The sequence below is a fragment of the Aquarana catesbeiana genome, linkage group LG12 (assembly GCF_042186555.1).
Source record: "Aquarana catesbeiana isolate 2022-GZ linkage group LG12, ASM4218655v1, whole genome shotgun sequence".
Taxonomy (NCBI): domain Eukaryota; kingdom Metazoa; phylum Chordata; class Amphibia; order Anura; family Ranidae; genus Aquarana; species Aquarana catesbeiana.
The window spans coordinates 2,964,706-2,984,821 of NC_133335.1; the positions used below are offsets into that span (position 1 = coordinate 2,964,706).

The window sequence follows — 20,116 nt, forward strand, 5'->3', positions numbered from 1 at the left end:
GTGGTACCTGCATTTGTATTGAGTGTGGTGGTACTCCAGTGGTGTGGAGTGTGGTGGTACCCCAGTGGTGTGGAGTTGGGTGGTACCCCAGTGGTGTGGACTTGGGTGGTACCCCAGTGGTGTGGAGTTGGGTGGTACCCCCATGTGTGTTGAGTGTGGTGGTACTCCAGTGGTGTGGAGTTGGGTGGTACCCCCCCCATGTGTGTTGAGTGTGGTGGTACTCCAGTGGTGTGGAGTGTGGTGGTACCCCAGTGGTGTGGAGTTGGGTGGTACCCCAGTGGTGTGGAGTTGGGTGGTACCCCAGTGGTGTGGAGTTGGGTGGTACCCCCATGTGTGTTGAGTGTGGTGGTACTCCAGTGGTGTGGAGTTGGGTGGTACCCCCCCATGTGTGTTGAGTGTGGTGGTACTCCAGTGGTGTGGAGTTGGGTGGTACCCCAGTAGTGTGGAGTTGGGTGGTACCCCAGTGGTGTGGAGTTGGGTGGTACCCCCATGTGTGTTGAGTGTGGTGGTACTCCAGTGGTGTGGAGTTGGGTGGTACCCCCATGTGTGTTGAGTGTGGTGGTACTCCAGTGGTGTGGAGTTGGGTGGTACCCCAGTAGTGTGGAGTTGGGTGGTACCCCCCCATGTGTGTTGAGTGTGGTGGTACTCCAGTGGTGTGGAGTTGGGTGGTACCCCAGTAGTGTGGAGTTGGGTGGTACCCCAGTGGTGTGGAGTTGGGTGGTACCCCCATGTGTGTTAAGTGTGGTGGTACTCCAGTGGTGTGGAGTTGGGTGGTACCCCCATGTGTGTTGAGTGTGGTGGTACTCCAGTGGTGTGGAGTTGGGTGGTACCCCCCATGTGTGTTGAGTGTGGGGGTACCCTGGTGTGTTTATGTGACTGATCTGTCATTTTTATTGCCGGTGGGTTGTCAGGGGCTCATTATATGATGGGGTAGGAAGACACTAAAACTGGAGCAGGTGCACATGGCAACCAATCAGCTTCGCTCTTCATTTGGTTAAGTTGAGGTTTGAAAGCGAAAGCTAGAAGTGGATTGGTTGCCAAGCACAGCTGGCTCCTTCAATTGTAGTCGATTCCCCTCCTTGCTTTAAGGTCTGTGGCTCATTATAATTAGCAGAACTTCCTTTCTGTTTGTTAGTCCTCATTCCCATGCTTCCCTGGTCAGTCATTGGCCCCATCAGGAAGGCAGTCCGGAGCAATGATGCGAAGCATGTGGACAGGAATTGGCCAAAGGAGGCTGCTGGAGACCAGCAATGCTGGGATAGAAGAAGGGTGAATACAGAAAAATCACACACAGAGCAAACTAAAGGTTTACCTCTACCTGAATAGGAAAAATGAGGAGCCAAGCCCCACCCACTGCACACAGTACCTCCCCCACCTCTCCCCTCACCCCGCTGGTGATTGCAACACACAAGAGACGAGGATCGATTTGAAAAATAGAAAACTTTTAATAAATGCTACATCTCTTCATCAGAATAGTTCCGGTACCATTTACATCATACGCTGCACAGGATGCCGAGAGCTGGAATTACATATGAAAAGAGGCATATATTCTATTTATACATATATATAAATATATATAGATATATATAGATATATCTATATATATATACAATAACCCCTCGCAGAAGAAGGGGAGATTCTGACCCTGCCGATGAGGGGGTAATATCTATAAACGGTGATCGCTCACCACCAGGCACGGATACTGGACTGTACGCGGGGCAATATCTACACACATATCATACAGGCTGACTACCCCAGAAGGGGTCCTTGGGGGGGGGGTCTAATAACCGCCATGATGTGCGTACACCCAGAGGGGGAAACTATGTTCTGGGAGACATGAAGGGTCTCAAAACCTTGGTCCAGTCATTGGTTGAGGAACGTACCCCTCACTACTGCATAACAGATCCACCTTTAAAAGAAGCCTTTATTTGAGAGGAAGACGATGGCGGCCAACGCTGACCTCCTGAAAATGGCGGAGAGTCCATGACCTGTATGTCAGAACTTCAGTTGTTGGATATTGAAGCCGTTGACAAGAGGTCAGCAATGGCGGCCCCCTCCGAGTAGAGGTTTCTGCTGATGACATCATAAAGGTCTGTGTCTAAAGGTCAAAGGTCATGTCACCATTACTGGGGAAACCTCTGTCTACAGCTTAGACAAGAAGGAACCATAAAACTCTCTGACCATATAGAAAGACTCAACAATGTCAAGTCTGGTGTCACCCATCTGGGATGGTGGAGGTCTCAAGGCGGCCATGACTGGTGAAATGATTGGGCGTTCGAGCCAAGGTTGCCAACTGTCAGTAAATTTACAGACAATTTGTAAAAATAACAGATTTCACTAACTGTCCATGAATTTATTGACAGTTGACAACCCTGGGAGCTTCCAGGGGTGCTGATGCCAGGCAGGAGGGTGAGGTGTCACCCATTTGGGATGATGGAGGTCTCAAGGTGGCCATGACTGGTGAAATAATTGGGCATTGGAGCTTTCAGAAGTGCTGAGGCCAGGCAAGAGGGTGAGGTGTCACCCATCGGGGATGGTGTAGGTCTCAAGGTGGCCATGACTGGTGAAATAATTGGGCATTGGAGCTTCCAGGGGTGCTGAGGCCAGGCAGGAGGGTGAGGTGTCACCCATATTATAGCTCTATCCTGAACCCAAAACATCCACCATTGCAGTCATATAGCACATGCACAGGTCTTTAGGACAGCTGGCACCCCTGGTACACAATCCATGCTCAATGACATTTGGAGTCTGCAAAGGGAAAGTCTTGGAAAATCCCGGTGTGCCGTGACCCAACCGGAAAATAAATTAAAACACTGGAGTATTTGGTCAGGTGACACGACGGTGGGGGGAGGTGGGAATGGGAAAGGGGAATAAATTAAAGGGACGACAAAGGAAAACAGAAAAGGCACAGCGACACCATGGCAAAGTGCCGCAAAAGAATTTGCCAACGTTTCACAAAGCAGCATGAAATTCCCGGCAGAACGGTGGTGCGTGATTGGGCCGTTCCACACTGTTCAGTCCTACCAAAGTCTCGTGTATTAAGTTCAATTGTTTAGCTTAGAGAGCGCCGGGGGGATAGACCTGCAGCACAGAGGGCGGGAAGGCAACGCTACTCCTGGACCGGTCACATTCAGGACATCATATACCCTCCACCACCAATGGAGCCACACCCAGCTCAGCCCCTCCCTTTCCAGCTAAGCCCCTCCTTTCTTACAAACAGCCACTACGGATAGGAGGTTGTGGAAGGATTCTGTGCCCCTTGAAATGAAGTTCTAAGATGCTGAAGGTCAACCTTCCAACGACCCCCGCAGTGGCACGCCAAGGCTCATATCACACTGGCGGCAGAGAGCGTTCGTCTGCTCCTACAGTGTCACTTCCTCCAACAAGATGGCCAAAACGCAGCCTAATCGCCTGAGGGAGAGGCAACACAGGAACAGGCAAGAGCTTCAATGCTCACCAGTGTGACATGCCCCCAAAATACCCCGAAAACCTTCATCAATGGAAGCACCAGGAGCAGCGATTGCCTCCCACCCGGCATCTGAGCAGATCATGGCGGAGCACCACAGTCTCTCCCGATCGATAAGCAGCAAAAGGTCACAGCAAGCTCCGCCAGGTCAATAAATATCAAACACGACTCTGTATGCCGCTCCGTCCGTCCACCCGCCAGCGTTTTCCAGGAGCTCCTCCATAGTTTTACAGGCGGTGCTCATAGTGGTTCTCTCTTCCCATACAATAAATAAACCGAAAGTACATTTTATCTTCACAGATCCATCTCCCTTCCTCCGCCATCCTACTGGTCCACCATGGTAAAGTCTCTTCTCTTCACCAGATGCATCGGCCTCATTCTCTGCTCCTCCCACCGGGCCGCGGATCAGGCCATGTGACCAGGGATGTCAGTCGATGCGCTCCACCTTACCCAGCACTCTGCCCTCGTAGGTGGGGAGGAAGGCGTCATCATCGCGGATCTCCTCGAAGACTGCGCCACACTCGAATTCCTGGCTGGCCTTCTTAAAGTAATACCTGCGGGGGAGGAGAAGAGAGACAATGAGGGGGTGGGAACATTTCACAGCCCATAATATCCAAACATCAATCCTGGATCAATACTTGTATTAGAAAGGTCTATGGTTGAGGGGGGGGGGGATTTCTGATCATTATTCACAGGTGAGGTTATCCTGAGAATAGACACACCAGGGAGAGCCAGGGCTGTACCTTTCAATGAGTGGAACGCTCTGTAATATGGTGGCGCCTGAAGCCAAACCTCATAGTAATGGCCCAAAACGTTCACCATTTTTCCTCTTCTGAATACTAACCAATGGCCATGTGCTGAGAGCTTCCAATGCCTGCAAAACCCAATAAAGATCTACAGAAGCTGCAAACACTAAGCCTGTTCAGTGATAGAATTCCCAGAGGAGGCGGGAACCCACAGCAACCAATCAGAAATAACCTGTTAAAGGGTCAGTCTATCCAAAGTTCAATTTCTTTCATGAGTGAAGTCTCCTGACAGGAGTTATCTGCTGGTGTCTAATAATTCACAGAGACTCCAGGGGTGAGATCTCCCACCATGGTTCCATCATGACTCCTCCAAGCTTGGGGTGATATGGCTCCTCCTGTTACAGTCTCCATAATTAAAACATAAAATCCCACAGGGATGGTGGGAACCCCTCATAATGGGCACAGCAGGTGTACAGACCAGGGAACTCAAAACAGGGATGGTGGGAACCCCTCATAATGGGCACAACGGGTGTATACACCCGGGAACTCAGCACAGGGATCGTGACAACCCCTCATAATGGGCAGAGCAGGGGTACAGACCCGGGAACTCAGCACAGGGATGGTGGGAACCCCTCATAATTGGCACAGCAGGTTTACAGACCCGGGAACTCAGTACAGGGATGGTGGGAACCCCTCATAATATATCTTAGGAGTGGTTTTAAAGTTTGTGATACCCAGACTGGCCTTTCATTAAAACATCCACAAGGTCAAGCAAAAAAACAACCATCGTTTAGATGGGAGAAGCAGAACACCCAGGTCAAGACCCAACATAGGAGGCCAAATTGTACAGATTAAGACCCAACATAGGAGGACAAATCCAACAGATCAATATCTAACATAGGAGGACAAATTTGACAGATCAAGACCCAACGTAGGAGGACAAATTCAACAGATCAAGATTCAACATAGGACAAATTTGACAGGTCAAAACCCAATATAGGAGGACAAATTCTATAGATCATGATTCAACATATGAGGACAAATTCTACAGATCAAGACCCAATATAGGAGGACATATTTGATAGATCAAGATTCAACATAGGAGGATAAATTCGACAGGTCAAGAAGATTCAACATAGGAGGACAAATTCTACAGATCATGATTCAACATAGGAGGACAAATTCTACAAATCAAGACCCAACATAGGAAGACAATTGTACAGGCCAAGACCCAACACAAGATGACAAATTTTACAGGCCATGATTTAACATAGGAGATATTCTACAGGTCAAGACTCCCCATGGGAGGACAAATTCTACAGGGCGAGACTGTTTTCCCACACCTTAAGGTAAGGGACATCCTTTTGAGGTCAGCGAGGTACACATTTTGGACAGAGAGGGCAAATAATTCATGAGAGGCTTGAAATAAGCCATCTACTTTAAAATGGAGCAACCATCCCTGAACAGAGGTGGAGGCCCATATTACAATCTGTCTTCAACATATGTTTTACCATCTCTACTCTGGACATTGGACAATTTACACCTTCGACCATGTGATTGGAAGGATTAACATCTATGCAGACACCCTGACAACAAGGATGGGATGATCTAACTAGAACAGGAGGTTCCGCAACTATTATCCTTCTTATCCTATTCTTGGACAATCAATATCTACCTTGACACATTCCATGGTGACTGGTTTAAGAAGTTTGTGCTACCTGTGTGGATATAAATACAACCCCAGTTCCAAAATGTTTGGGGCACTGTTAAAATCTGAATAAAAACAGAATGCAATGTTGTGTAAATGTCAAACCCCAATTTTATTCACAAAATAAAATAGAAAAAAATACAAAATGTTTAAACAGAGAAAATGGAACATTTTAAGAAAATAAATCAGGTCATTGTGAAATTGATGGCAGCAACACATCTCGAAAAAGTTGGGACAGGGTAACAAAAAGCTGGCAAAGTACAACTCCAATACCAAAAAAGTTGGGACGGGGCCATGTTTAGCACAGTGTAGCTTCCCCTCTTCTTATCCCAACACTCTGTAATGTTTGGGAACTGACGAGACCAGTTGCTGGAGTTTTCGAAGAGGAATGTTGTCCCATTCTTGCCTGATATAGGATTCTAACTGCTCAGCACTCCTGGGTCTTCTTTGTCATATTTTCAATTGGTGAAAGGCCTGGACTGCAGGCAGCAAGTGAAGCCCCTGGACTCTTCTACTAGGAAGCCATGCTGTTGTCATAGATTCTATTGTCCTGCTGAGATATACAAGGCTTTCCCTGAAAAAGACATTGTCTGGATGGGAACATATGCTGCTCTAGAACCTGGATATCTTTCAGCATTCATGATGCCTTTCCAGATGTACAAGCTGCCCATTCCATGCACACTAATGCCTCACCCCCCCCCCCCCCATACCATCAGAGATTCCGGCTTTTGAACTGAGAGCTGATAAGCTAGAAGGCCCCTCTCCTCTTTAGTCTGGAGGACGTGGCGCCCATAGTTGCCAAAAAGAAAGTCAAATTTCGATTTGTCTGACCACAGAACAGTTTTCCACTTTGCAACCGACCATTTTAAATGAGCTTTAGCCCAGAGAAGACAGTGGCATTTCTGGATCATGTTCAGATATGGATACTTCTTTTCATGATAGCGCTTTACCTTGTATTTCTTGATGGCACGATAAGCTGTGTTCACAGACAGTGATTGTAGAAATATTCCTGAGCCCATGCAGCAATGTCCATCACAAAATCATGCCTGGTTTTAATGCAGTGCCATCTGAGGGCCCGAAGATCACAGCTATACAATATTGGCCTTGTCCCTTCCACACAGAGATTTCGCTAGATACTTTGAACTTTTTGATGATATTATGTACTGTAGATGATGAGATGTTTAAAGTCTTTGCAGTTTTACTTTGAGGAACATTATTCTTAAATAGTTCGACAATTTTTATAGGCAGCTTTTCATAGATTGGTGAACCTTGGCCCATCTTTACTTCTGAGACACTCTGACTCTTTAAGATGCTCTTTTTATACCCAATATGTTACCGACCTGTTGCTAATAATCCTAATTAGTGGCAAAATGTTCTTTCAGCTTTTTGGTGCCCCATCCCAACTTTTTTGAGACGTGTTGCTGCCATCAATTTCACAATTGCCTGATTTTTTACTTAAAATGATCCATTTTCTCAGTTTAAACATTTGATAAGTTTTCTATTTTCTATTGAGAATAAAATCCGTGTTTATGAGATTTGCAGATCATTGCGTTCTGTTTTTATGTAGATTTTACACTGAAGAAGTGGCTTGGAGAAGCTTTAAAACATCTTCAATATTGGAGACCAAGTCCAGCTGAATGTGACCAATTACTACTAGAGATCTCGTTGTTTAGTATGCACGATAATGACAACATCATTGGTCAGTGCTGGATAAATGAGTACAATAAAGAAATATGAAAGGTTTGTGCTGCCCCACATCAACTAGAACAAGAGGAATGCCTGCTGTAGGGCAACACAGACAGTTTGTATTTGGGCTAATCAGTGATGGGTATGGAGGTGGAGTCTGGTGATGGTGGGTGGGGGTGAGGTAGGGTTGGGTAAGTTGCACTCACACTGTCGGAGGGAAATCCTTACACGGGAATAGTGCTGGCTTCGTACCTATAATTTCCTTTTTTGCTGAGCTGCTCTTTGAAGTGACCCAGCGTTAGGCTGTGCGTTTTCAGCATCCGCCGGTACGGGATCTCCTCCCCACAGAAGAAATATGTCACCGTCAGCTCTCCGGGGGGAGGGGCGGCCGGCTGTCTCTTTGGTTCTTTTTGTCTGAAGGTGAAAAAAAAAACACAAAACTGTTATTACTATTATTATAATACATTGTGTGTATACAGGTAATGGAAACTAAGGCATGTCCTGGTCATCTCCACAGTTCACTACCATGGTGGACCAAAGGAGTCTGACAGTTGTGTGCGTTCCGTGCTTCCCACTACATCGCCACTTTGATAGTGGCTTTACTGCCAGGGAAGGCTACACAACAACATACCTGTTAAATGTTTTTACCCCATTACTTTTATACTCCTGCAGATGTTTTCTACTGAATCATCAGCTAAACCCATGTTTTCTAAGTTCTTCTGGATGGTCACATGACTGCAAAACTCAGGCTGGTTCCTGTGGCTCTGCTGGCCAACAACGCTGTTCAATCCCCTAGCGCAATGACATCACTTGCCGGCATCCACAGCTCCAGGACATTGTCAGCGGGCAGAGAGTTCACAGTCTCCACCCGAAACAATGCCAAAGGAAGTGAACAGCATTGGTGCTTTGCGGTCACGTGACCACATAGAAAAACGAAGAAAACCATATTTACACGGCGATTTAGTAAAAATGTCTGTGGGAGTATGAAAGCAACAGGTAAAGAACATTTACCAGGTAATATTTATGTGCAGCCTTTCCTTCTACTTTAACTAAATGACTGAAAGTCTGCTGAACCCTGACCACAGCTCTCCATGACCAATAACATGGGATTGCCCTCCCATGACCTTTAATATGGGATTGCCCCCTCTCCATGACCTTTAATATGGGATTGCCCTCTCCCCATGACCATTAATATGGGATTGCCCTCTCCCCATGACCATTAATATGGGATTGCCCCCATGACCATTAATATGGGATTGCCTCCTCCCCATGACCTTTAATATGGGATTGCCCTCTCCCCATGACCATTAATATGGGATTGCCCTCTCCCCATGACCATTAATATGGGATTGCCCTCTCCCCATGACCATTAATATGGGATTGCCCCCCCATGACCATCAATATGGGATTGCCCCCCATGACCATTAATATGGGATTGCCCCCCCATGACCATTAATATGGGATTGCCTCCTCCCCATGACCTTTAATATGGGATTGCCCTCTCCCCATGACCATTAATATGGGATTGCCCCCCATGACCATTAATATGGGATTGCCCCCCCATGACCATTAATATGGGATTGCCTCCTCCCCATGACCTTTAATATGGGATTGCTCTCTCCCCATGACCATTAATATGGGGTTGCCCCCCCCATGACCATTAATATGGGATTGCCCCCCCCCATGACCATTAATATGGGATTGCCCTCTCCCCATGACCATTAATATGGGATTGCCCCCCCATGACCTTTAATAAGGGATTGCCCTCTCCCCATGACCATTAATATGGGATTGCCCCTGTTGTGGCTTCCACTCTTCTGAGAAAACTTTCCACAAGATTTTGGAGGGTGTCTGTAGGAATTTGTGCCCATTTGTGAGGTCAGGTACTGATGTTGGATGAGAAGACCTGGCTCATACATCAGGCCTCACATCTGACACCAAAAAAAAAAAAGACCGGGCTCGCAAATGGCATTCATATTCATCCCAAAGGTGATCGGTAGGGTTGAGGTCAGGGCTCTGTACAGGACACTCCAGTTCCTCCACCCCAAACTGCTCACGCCATGACTTTATGGAGCTGGCTCCACTCTTCTTGCAAGACTTCTTACAATTTGTGTCCATTCGTAAGGTCGGGTACTGAAGTTGGATAAGAAAACCTGACTCACATATCAGGCCCCACATTGGGCACCAAAAAAAAAGGCCTGCTTACAACTGGCTTTCAATTCATCCTAAAGGAGATCAGTAGGGTTGAGGTCAGGGCTCAATGTAGGCCTTCAAGTTCCTCCACCCCCAGCAGGTCAAACCATGTCTTTATGGAGCGGGCTCTGTACACGGTGGTGGGGGGGTGGAAGAGCACAACTGTTTACAATGTCTTTGTATGATGGAGGATTACAAGGAACCTTCACTGGAGACACGTGAATTCCATCATTGGTAAGGGGCTGTTCACAGATCCAGGAATGAAAAATTAAATTATTTGACAAAAAAAAAATGTAAACTGGTCCAATAAATTCTAACAGCGAAGGATTAAAGCCAGGGGAAGAATCCGACATACGGACAGATGAAGTTCTGGCTCGGAGAAGATAAAAATAAAAAAACAAAGTCTTCTATGTGGAGGCAGCTGGGGGTCCCAGGGTCAGCCAATTAAAAATGAAAGGTGTCTGATGGCCGGACTTCAAAGCTTGCGGCGTTGTGAAGATGAAGAGGGCAGCGCGGAGCGGTGTTAATTATTCAGGCCACGATTAGCCCCGCTGTAGCTGCGATCCTAGTTATAACGATAGCAAGGCCCTGTAATTACACTCATCGAGGTGCTTAACTCTGTCTGCACCACACATCGCCCTGATTGGTTCCTCGCTACACACACACAGTTCAGTAGCACCTCGTAGACCAGGAAATAGCAGGTTTTCCATATTTCCAGGTAGAAGCACAGCAGAGGTGTAAGAATACACTACATAGACAAATGATGGCGATGAGGTGTCTCCAGTGAAGGGTCCTATACAAACATATTTTAGTAAATTGGCCCTTCCAACCTCGTCACTTCAACCCTACCGAATACCTTTGGGATGATTTGGAATGTCAATTGGGAGCCAGGTCTTTTTTTTTGGTAGGGATGAACCGATATGTATCAGCCGCCGAAAATTATCGGCCAAAATCTGCGTTTTGCCAATAAAAAAAAAAAGGTGCCGATAATGGGCCCTGAAAATTATCGACCGGAAACATGCCAATAATGGCCGAAAATAAATACATAATTATTAAAATTTATTATATTAATTAAAAAGTCGAATACAATTAAATATAAAAAATATTGATTTTTTTTTTCAAAACTGTCCATTTCGGTGTCAGTTTTCGGCCAAGTGCATCCTGAATTTCCGTTTTCAGTCCAGATTTTTCATTTCGGTGCACCATTATATTTATATATATTTATATAGAGTGGTGCCCAACCCTGTGTGAGTCGGGACTTCTCATCCAATATCAGTACCTGACCTCACAAACGGGCACAAATTTCTACAGACATCCTCCAAAATCTTGTGGAAAGTCTTCCCAGAAGAATGGAGGATGTAAAAGCCACAAAAGGGGCCAACTCTATAATAATGGCCATAGGGGGAGAGGTAGCTCCTTATTATTGGTCATGGAGGTAAGGGGCAACTTCTTATTAATTGCCATGGGTGGAGAGGCAGCTTCATATTAATGGTCATGGGAGGAGGGGGTACCTCCAAATTAATGGTCATGGGAGGAGGGGGTACCTCCAAATTAATGGTCATGGGAGGAGGGGGTACCTCCAAATTAATGGTCATGGGAGGAGGGGGTACCTCCAAATTAATGGTCATGGGAGGAGGGGGTACCTCCAAATTAATGGTCATGGGAGGAGGGGGTACCTCCAAATTAATGGTCATGGGAGGAGGGGGTAGCTCCATATTAATGGTCATGGGAGGAGGGGGTACCTCCAAATTAATGGTCATGGGAGGAGGGGGTACCTCCATATTAATGGTCATGGGAGGAGGGGGTAGCTCCATATTAATGGTCATGGGAGAAGGGGGTAGCTCCATATTAATGGTCATGGGAGGAGGGGGTAGCTCCATATTAATGGTCATGGGAGGAGGGGGTAGCTCCATATTAATGGTCATGGGAGGAGGGGGTACCTCAATATTAATGGTCATGGGAGAAGGGGGTAGCTCCATATTAATGGTCATGGGAGGAGGGGGTACCTCCATATTAATGGTCATGGGAGGAGGGGGTAGCTCCATATTAATGGTCATGGGAGAAGGGGGTAGCTCCATATTAATGGTCATGGGAGGAGGGGGTAGCTCCATATTAATGGTCATGGGAGGAGGGGGTAGCTCCATATTAGTGGTTGTGGGAAAAGAGGCAGCTCCATATTTTTTGGCCATAGGAGGAGGGCAGATCAATACTAATGGTCACGGTGGTAGGGGGGCAACTCCATATTAATGGCCATGGGGGAGGAGAGGCAGCTTGCCATAGGAGGAGGGGCAGCTCCATAATAATGGTCATGGGAGGAGGGGGTAGCTCCATATTAGTGGTCGTGAAGGTGGGGTGCCAACTCGATATTTTATGGCCATAGGAATGGTAGGGGGCAACATCATATTAATGGCCATGGGGGGCAGTTTTATATTGATAGTCATGGTTTGGAGTAGGATATCCAACAAACTCATATACCCAAACACACAAGACGCACTCTTCTGTGTATTTTTATGATACATTACAACAAGCTTTATTAGTACCAGACAGATGAAACAGACATTGACCTGAATCCTCCCCCTGAAACTCATTTAGGGGTGATGGTCAACGGTCCACTTTGGACGCATCATTATTGAGCGGACTATGGAGCTCTGGGATCCCTCTGGTCATCTGGTCTACTAAAGAGAATCAGAAAGAGCTGCTGATTGGCCATCTCTGCCTGAAGGTCAGACCCAGGGACCACATGGCCAGTGCCTTAGCTCTGGTCACATGACTGGCAGCTGGGAGGAGCATATAGATACGTTTTTTTTTTCTTTGTGTGTCGGACGCCATCTGTCTAACTGCAGATTTCCTGATAGGGGGCGCTATGATGTCACACGCAGGGCCGGTGCTACCAATAGGCAGGTTAGGCAGCTACCTAGGGCGCCAGGGTAGGGGGCGGCAAAATCCGGATCCCCAGACACTCACTAGGGATTCGGATTTTTAAAAGACCTGTCTGTCCCTCCAGCTAGCAAACTAAAACTTCCACCCTGTGCCCCATAGCAGAGATGGTGCAGCATAGTTGCTTTAGTTTACCTGTGGGGATCGGGATGCGGAGCCGGGAAAGGGATCCCGATGGCCGGGGCTGGTCTTATAACGAGAGACCCTATGCATGACTTGAAGATGGGGGCACTGTACATCTTATCATAGATGTCCATAGATATCCTGTCCATATACTACCCTAACCTGCCCATATACTACCCTAGCCTGTCCATATACTACCCTAGCCTGCCCATATACTACTCTAGCCTGTCCACATACAACCTTAGCCTGTCCACATACTACCCTAACCTGTCTATATACTACCCTAGCCTGTCTATATACTACCCTAAACTGTCCACATACTACCCTAGCCTGTCTATATACTACCCTAGCCTGTCCATATACTACCCTAGCCTGTCCATATACTACCCTAGCCTGTCCATATACTACCCTAGCCTGTCCATATACTACTCTAGCCTGTCCACATACTACCCTAGCCTGTCCACATACTACCCTAGCCTGTCCATATACTACTCTAGCCTGTCCATATACTACTCTAGCCTGTCCACATACTACCCTAGCCTGTCCATATACTACCCTAGCCTGTCCATATACTACTCTAGCCTGTCCATATACTACTCTAGCCTGTCCACATACTACCCTAGCCTGTCCATATACTACCCTAGCCTGTCTATATACTACCCTAGCCTGTCCATATACTACCCTAGCCTGTCCATATACTACTCTAGCCTGTCCACATACTACCCTAGCCTGTCCATATACTACCCTAGCCTGTCTATATACTACCCTAGCCTGTCCATATACTACCCTAGCCTGTCCATATACTACTCTAGCCTGTCCACATACTACCCTAGCCTGTCCATATACTACCCTAACCTGTCTATATACTACCCTAAACTGTCCACATACTACCCTAGCCTGTCTATATACTACCCTAGCCTGTCCATATACTACCCTAGCCTGTCCATATACTACCCTAGTCTGTCCATATACTACCCTAACCTGTCCATATACTACTCTAGCCTGTCCACATACTACCCTAGCCTGTCCATATACTACCCTAGCCTGTCCATATACTACCCTAGCCTGTCCATATACTACCCTAGCCTGTCCATATACTACTCTAGCCTGTCCACATACTACCCTAGCCTGTCCATATACTACTCTAGCCTGTCCACATACTACCCTAACCTGTCTATATACTACCCTAAACTGTCCACATACTACCCTAGCCTGTCTATATACTACCCTAGCCTGTCCATATACTACCCTAGCCTGTCCACATACTACCCTAGCCTGTCCATATACTACCCTAGCCTGTCCATATACTACTCTAGCCTGTCCACATACTACCCTAACCTGTCTATATACTACCCTAAACTGTCCACATACTACCCTAGCCTGTCTATATACTACCCTAGCCTGTCCATATACTACCCTAGCCTGTCCATATACTACCCTAGCCTGTCCATATACTACCCTAACCTGTCCACATACTACCCTAACCTGTCTATATACTACCCTAGCCTGTCCATATACTACCCTAGCCTGTCCATATACTACCCTAACCTGTCCACATACTACCCTAACCTGTCTATATACTACCCTAGCCTGTCCATATACTACCCTAGCCTGTCCATATACTACCCTAACCTGTCTATATATTACCCTAGCCTGTCCATATACTACCCTAGCCTGTCTATATACTACCCTAGCCTGTCCACATACTACCCTAGCCTGTCCATATACTACCCTAGCCTGTCTATATACTACCCTAGCCTGTCCACATACTACCCTAGCCTGTCCATATACTACCCTAACCTGTCTATATACTACCCTAGCCTGTCTATATACTACCCTAGCCTGTCCATATACTACCCTAGCCTGTCCATATACCTGCTAGCTGTAGCCGCCACTATTTGTCTTCAGGCCAAGTCCAGAGGCACAGGTGTGGGCAGAGAAGCGCCGCAAAAACCTCCACCCCCCGCCACCTCCACCTAATACATTGGTAGGAGAAAGGGGGTGGAGTCAGGGGTGGAGCCATGGAGGGGTGGCAAAATGAGGTTTCGCCTAGGGTGTCGAAAATCCTTGCACCAGCCCTGGTGACACAAAGGCGGTTTTGTAGGCATGATTAGGGTACACACCTATCATATGACGCACCACTGAACTACAAATCCCAGCATGCAGAGAGGCTGCCAAGACACGAATGATGGAAGCAGAGAAAAGGGAAAAATCGGACCCCGTGATTCATCTGAAAAGTGATTGGCCGCTTGGCCACAGACACCCCCTCCCCCCCCCCCCCCCATGGCAGTCATGACTGTACGGGGATGTACTCACTCTTCATGCTGGGGGGTGGAAGTTCCCGGCTGGCAGGGCACCGAGTGACTCCGCTGGTGACTGCTGGATGGGCACCTGGAAGACACGTACAGAACGGAGTTCATGTGGTTAAAAAAAGATGTATAAAAAATCCTGAACAGAAAATATAAATCCAAATAAAGTGTACTCTACTCTGACAGGAAGAACACCTTCCCTTCTAACACCCAATCAGATCCCTGGATTCCCATTCTATGATATTATTCCTTACATACAGTGCCTTGAAAAAGTATTCATACCCCTTGAAATACCCCACATTTTTCATGTTACAACCAAAAAACGTAAATGTATTTTATTGGGATTTTATGTGATAGACCAACACAAAGTGTCACATAATTGTGAAGTGGAAGGAAAATGATAAATGATACAAATAAATATGTGAAAAGTGTGGGGGAGGGACATTTGTATTCAGCCCCCTTTACTCTGATACCCCTAACTAAAATCTAGAGGAACCAATTGCCCTCAGAAGTCACCTAATTAGTAAATAGAGTCCACCTGTGTGTCATTTAATCTCAGTATAAATACAGCTGTTCTGTGAAGCCCTCAGAGGTTTGTTAGAAAACCTTAGTGAACAAACAGCATCATGAAGGCCAAGGAACACACCAGACAGGTCAGGGATAAAGTTGTGGAGAAGTATAAAGCAGGGTTAGGTTATAAAAAAATCTCCCAAGCTTTGAACATCTCACGGAGCTCTGTTCAATCCATCATCAGAAAATGGAAAGAGTATGGCACAACCGCAAACCTTCCAAGACATGGCCGTCCACCTAAACTGACCGGCCGGGCAAGGAGAGCATTCATCAGAGAAGAGCCAAGAGGTCCATGGTAACTCTGGAGGAGCTGCAGAGATCCACAGCTCAGGTGGGAGAATCTGTCCACAGGACAACTATTAGTCGTGTTCTCCACAAATCTGCCCTTTATGGAAGAGTGACAAGAAGAAAGACATTGGAGAAAGAAAGTCATAAGAAGTCCTGTTTGTAGTTTGTGAGAAGCCATGTGGAGGACACAGCAAACATGTGGAAGAAGGTGATCTGGTCAGAGGAGACCAAAATTCAACTTTATGGCCTGAAAGTAAAACGCTATGTGTGGGGAAAACTAACACTGCACATCACCCTGAACACACCATCCCCACCGTGAAACATGGTGGTGGCAGCATCATGTGGTGGGGATGGTTTTCTTCAGCAGGGACAGGGAAGCTGGTCAGAGTTGATGGGAAGATGGATGGAGCCAAATACAGGACAATCTTAGAAGAAAACCTGTGAGGCTCTATGCACACTGGTGTAAAAAATGTTGCTTCTACCGGAGTTTTGTGTTCTGCCTGTAGAAGCAGCTCAATGTTATCCTATGTCTCCATGCACATTAGGACGTTTACAGGCATATTTTGAGAACAACGTTTAGAGGCAAGAAAGAAAACCTTCTCATTCGCGTTTCTGATTAGAGCTCACTGGCAGAAAAAACGTAAAACTCTCCTAAACTCATCTAAACTTTGTACAAAAAATGCTCTATATGGACGTTTTTTACTCCAAAGAGAACTGACGTTTTTAAGCCCAGTGTGCATGAAGCCTTAGAGTCTACAGAAGACTTGAGACTGGGGGGGAGGTTCAGCTTCCAGCAGGACAACGACCTGAAACATCCAGCCAGAGCTACAATGGAATGGTTTAGATCAAAGCATATTCATGTGTTAGAATGGACCAGTCACAGTCCAGACCTAAATCACATTGAGAATCTGTGGCAAGACTTGAAAATTGCTGTTCACAGACGTTCTCCATCCGATCTGACAGAGCTTGAGATATTTTACAAAGAAGAATGGGCAGAAATGTCCTCTCTAGATGTGCAAAGCTGGTAGAGACATCCCCAAAAAGACTTGTAGAGAAAGGGGGTTCTACAAAGTATTGACTCCGGGGGGCGCCATACAAATGCCCCCCCCCACACACTTTTCACATATTTATTTGTATCATTTATCATTTTCCTTCCACTTCACAATTATGTGTCACTTTGTGTTGGTCTATCACATAAAATCCCAATAAAATACATTTACGGTTTTGGTTGTAACATGAAAAAATGTGGGAAATTTCAAGGGGTATGAATACTTTTTCAAGGCACTGTAGTTACATAGTTAATCTGGTTGAAAAAAGGCACAATTCCATCCAGTTCAGCCAAGATTGATTTCTTATCACTCTTCTGATACGTTGTACATTTACAAACACATCCAGTTTAGCCAACTATAGCCACGTCCTGGGGAAGATGCTCTTACAATAGAGAACCCTTTCCATATGCAGAAGTCAGACCTCAGTTCCTCGGTTACAAAGGTCTAGGATGAGAACCTCAGCTGTGCACCCACCCCATGACCGACGTGTGATCTGCAGGACTGGTGGGGGTGGGGGAAGGGGTTAAAGCCTCCTCACGGCTCAGGAAGTGAGTTGTGCATATATATATATATTATCATTGTGTTTATTACGCTCTTTCTGCTTTTATTCTGGCCGCCTCGCTGTAAAAAAATGCAAATGAAGAACGCAAACAGAAAGTTTCTGGGCAGATGGGAAGAAAAATCACACGCAGCACAGAAGCGAAAGCTCACGCTGTGCGTTTCATGTCAGGAAATTCTGCAGCAGCAGCAGGTAGTGCTGACAGTTGGACGCCGCGCAAGCGGAGGCCTGATAAAGGCGGGAGCAGAGGAGAGAGACGTGGGGGGGCAGAGCATGACAGCGGGGAAAAAGATGAGGCGTCGTCTTTGAAGTGGGAGCGTCCTGCTCACCTGTAAAACGCGGCGTTCTCCAAGTACAAGTCAGTGCGGGGGAGGGTATGTACGTTATCCAAAAGAAAGGAATGTTCCTCTCCGGGGGGGAAGCCATATTTGAATGAGACGTTGGACAGCTTGGGAGGCCTGGCCCTCGGGGTAACGGCGGTTCTTACCTTTGCTTTGAAGGTCTGGAGACCTCCGCCAGCCTTCGGCAGGCCTCTTCTAGCTGAGCCAGAGTGCTGGGCGACGACACAGCCAAGTCCTGGACCAGAGGATGCGAGGACGGCCGAGGGTGGCCGACTCCGTTGAGCCACTGCTGATGGCGTGCCGGCCTCTCCGCCGAGGACGCTCGAGGGGTCTCACAGGCCGCTGCGCTCCTCTTGGTGCTCTGCGCACTGAAAAGAAGGCATGAAGGGTCAATGTATGAACACGACACAATGTGAACCACCAAATAAAACTCTTCTACAAGAGGACCTCGATTCTCAGATGGCCGGTCACAGAAGCCCCCCCAGAATATCGGAATTAGCATAGAACAGGCTTGTAGGCCTTCAGAGGTTAATACCTCCACGTCGTACCTGTGAGATCTGTGTTTGCACTGTCGCTCCGTCTCGGACTCCACCACCCGCTGCCACGTTGCTGGTACGTGTCCTTCCATTGGTAGTTGGTATATAATGGTTGCCCCATCTATGCCCTCCACTGAATATTCGGACATGGTCTTGCAGTTCCTTCTAGATAAGGTTCCGGCCCGACTGCTGTGATAGAAGAAAGAAGGAAAAGGCTGTAACACTGCAATGTCACATTATGTGGACATAGCAGAGACCAGAGAGCGGCCATTTTGAACTCCTCTACTGATGAACACATTGCTGCTTTCATTTTTTTCAAGGCATTTTTTTTATTTGAGGGTCACCTGCTGGATACGGCAGGGAGAGGCCTCTACACATTATATACAGACAAGAGATTTGTGACTTACCCTGTGCTTTCCACATGTAGCAGGGACAGGTCCACACCCTTGGCGTTCGCCCGGTTCCTCACATAGGAGCAGTAGTCATTGGATCCGGCACACAGGCAGTGCACCCTGCGAGCAGCCTCCGCCTCGATCTCCTCCTTGGTCTTCAGCATTGTGTGGTGGTGGATGTAGTGGTGATGGATGTGTTTGGTAGTCTGCTTGGTAACAAAGCTCTTGGCCAGCAGGGGACATGGCGTGGAAAGTGCTGCGGTCGGTAGCGAAGGCCGTAGGGGGCGAGAGCGGTCAGGAGAACGGGATCTGCCTACGCCTGGGGACTGGCAGCCGGGCGTCTTGAGGACTCGGGATAAGTGGTCATCTAAGATGGCTTGAGGGTCTTCCTCGCAGGGGGCAGAAGATGCCAGAGCCAGTGGCTGGTGGGACGGGACAGAGACGTCCTGGGTGGGCTGGAAGCAGTTGGGAGATTCACATTCTTCTTGTTCTTCTTCCTGTCAAGAGGACAAAACTCGAATCCTCAACAAGCAGAAAAACCAACAAAGTTCTAAAGCTTTGGCAAAGAGCAGAAAGCCACAGAAAGCAATAGATTTACGGAAGGTGGTCAACTGTGGTTGGTGATTGGCTGTAATGAGTTACTGAAATTTGCACATTACTCAGTAAAACCAACAACCAAATTTTATACACTGACTGCTCCAAAATACGGCAAACCAAAACCAACCGACTCATATACCTGCCGGTTATTCCTTTCTGACCTATAGTGGAAAACAGACATGGAAGGAACCGGACTGCTATGGGTGACGCTTTCCATATATCTTTGTTAAGAAAAAACAATACACAGGACCACCAAGTATATATCACATCACGGTGATGGTGGTCAGGTCTTTAGAAGACACTGCCGTAGGACCATGACCATGGAGTCACTATGGAAGGGGGGGTTTGGTACTGGGAGACTGCGACAGGTCAGGTCTTTAGAAGACACTGCCGTAGGACCATGACCATGGAGTCACTATGGAAGGGGGGGTTTGGTACTGGGTGACTGTGACAGGTCAGGTCTTTAGACGACACTGCCGTAGGACCATGACCATGGAGTCACTATTGAAGTGGGGGTTGGGTACTAGAACAATGCGACAGAGGCGATACCGATCACCGCTATTGATATTTGGAGACACACAGAGGGAAGACGTATTGACGAGGAGTGTGAAAAATC

The 20,116-nt window shown here is 47.1% G+C and overlaps 1 protein-coding gene across 1 annotated transcript; it reads right to left on the minus strand.

Moving 5' to 3' along the window:
- Positions 1-1,421: 1,421 nt before the first annotated feature.
- LOC141113817 (axin-2-like) lies at positions 1,422-19,400 on the minus strand (the record flags this gene model as incomplete). Its single annotated transcript, XM_073607128.1, is given in 6 exon segments — positions 1,422-4,020; positions 7,859-8,020; positions 15,176-15,250; positions 18,122-18,343; positions 18,524-18,700; positions 18,919-19,400. Coding segments are annotated over 6 exon segments (1,245 nt in total), but the record flags the coding sequence as incomplete, so codon positions are not given.
- Positions 19,401-20,116: the final 716 nt, after the last annotated feature.